The sequence below is a fragment of the Propithecus coquereli genome, unplaced genomic scaffold (genome assembly GCF_000956105.1).
Source record: "Propithecus coquereli isolate 6110/MARCELLA unplaced genomic scaffold, Pcoq_1.0 Scaffold23, whole genome shotgun sequence".
Taxonomy (NCBI): Eukaryota; Metazoa; Chordata; class Mammalia; order Primates; family Indriidae; genus Propithecus; species Propithecus coquereli.
In genome coordinates this window covers 104,844-106,886 of record NW_012147841.1, presented here as the reverse complement: position 1 = coordinate 106,886, position 2,043 = coordinate 104,844, and the positions used below count along the sequence as shown (strand labels likewise).

At 31.3% G+C, this 2,043-nt stretch overlaps 1 protein-coding gene across 1 annotated transcript in view; it reads right to left on the bottom strand.

The window, feature by feature from the left end:
* The window catches only part of CSMD3 (CUB and Sushi multiple domains 3), a gene marked incomplete at its 5' end in the record, with an annotated part of 107,701 nt that overhangs the window by 46,819 nt on the left and 58,839 nt on the right, over window positions 1-2,043 (bottom strand). Inside the window, one exon of the mRNA XM_012645293.1 lies at window positions 754-936. Coding sequence (XP_012500747.1) covers window positions 754-936 — 183 coding nt within the window. The remainder of the gene's footprint in view (window positions 1-753; window positions 937-2,043) is intronic.

Below are 2,043 nucleotides of genomic sequence, written 5' to 3'. Positions count from 1 at the left end.
ACAGTTTCTGTTACCTGCAGTCAACCATGGTCTGAAAACACTAAATGGAAAATTTCAGAAATAAACAATTTGGAAATTTTAAGTTCTGAGTAGCATAATGAAATCTCACACCATCCTGCCCAGAATATAAATCTTCCCTCTGTCCAGAATATCCATTCTGTATATGCTACCTGGGTTAACAGATGGATAGATCACAAGAGGAATGAGTACAGTCAATAAGACATTTTGAGAGAGAGACCACATTCCCATAACTTTCATTACCATATTTTGTTATAATTGTTCTATTTTATTATTAGTTGCAATTGTTAATTTCTTACTGTGCCTAATTTATAAATTAAACTTTATCACAGGTATGTATGTATAAAAAAACATAGTATATATAGGGTTCAACACTATCTGCGGTTTCAGGCATCCACTGGGGTCTTGGAAACCCCCATGTACATGGGGAGACTACTGTAAAGGGCAAAAATAAACCTTTTTAACAATTTTTTTTTACCTTTTCAATCTAAATGTTTTCCATGTTGTGAACATGTTTATATAGAAATGACCAATGAAAGATTTTTTTTCACAATTATTACTAGTCATAGTTCTCCTATAGGGTGGTGTCAGTATAACTGGAATATTAGTGCTTTGATTTTGTATTTGTGGGCAAGGAGAACCAGTAAGAGTAATTTCCCTAGTAGTACCCAATTGAATTTGGAGACACACTAAATCCCAGCATTCTCAATATATCTAGTTTCTGCTCTAGATTACCTTTGCACTCTGGCTGCCTTCCAGTCCAGCTGCCATTAGCTAAACACGTTCTTTCTTCTGAGCCATGAAGGATATAACCAGTATCACAAGCAAAACGTACAGTGCTTTTAGTTCTGAAATCACTTTCCTGTCTAGAACCATGACCGGGAGTTCCTGGATCTCCACATGCACCTGCAGCATCACCTGCAATGCAATATAGTTCTAGTTAATTTATTTCAATGAGCATTTATTGAGTTCATGATTTAAGCCACAATCAGGTAGGCATTGTTTTATGCATGCTGTGTTTTAATATAAGTTGACTTAGTAAAATTGCAATTCATATTTTCTATCTGATTCCATCATAAGAAGAAAAAGCATAAATGAAAAAGGAAATAGTTGCAGAGTAGGGCATTATTTTCCATAATCAGTGATATTTGGCAACATTAAATAGGTTAAGGACATTTCATTAGGATTTCCAGCACCTAGTTAATAACCAAGCTGATAGAAAATTTATAACTTTGGATTCAAATGATAATGAACTTATAAAATTAAAATTAAAAAACCAAATTCAGTAATTTGCATTCTTCCTTCTCTGAATTTCCTTTTACTGATAATCTTTTTTTTGTTGTTGTTGTTGTTAAAGTAGAACTATGGTGTGCTAGGACGTGTAAATATTACAATATAGTTCTCTCTTAATTTCTTAATTTAAATTTCTTTCTCTAATTCTCTCTACCAATGACTATTGACCAAAGATGAATGAACTATATATTTCTCATATATGAAAACATAAAAATAAATTATAAGCAATCAAAACTTACAAATTCTGACTTAAGTTCCTAATAAAGATTTTATTGATGACTAGATGTTCATCTTTTGATTTTATTGTTAAAGGTTTACTCAATCTTTACTAAGTCTCTTTATTACTTCTTAAATAACTCTAATCAAAGTTGCCATAATATTAATACATATTGAGAAAGAGAGAGAGAGGAGTTTAAGATATAAGGATTTCAATTGCTCTCTTTCTACATGCTTTTTGACATGCCCTTTTTCTTTGGAATCCTTCTTTAGATCTCCTCATTTTCATGTGATGTAATATTAATAACCATACAAAATTTTAAGATCAGTATTTCACTTTTAAATATCTGTGTACAATATTTTTTTGCACAATTCAGTAGCAGTTTTCTAATACATTGGGGGAGGTGTGCGTGTTTGTTTATATGAATAATCAGCTATCTAAGAATTAATTTACTAAGAGTTACTCCAAGAAAAGATTTTAATTTTCGTGAAAAACACATTCTTTACATTAGACAC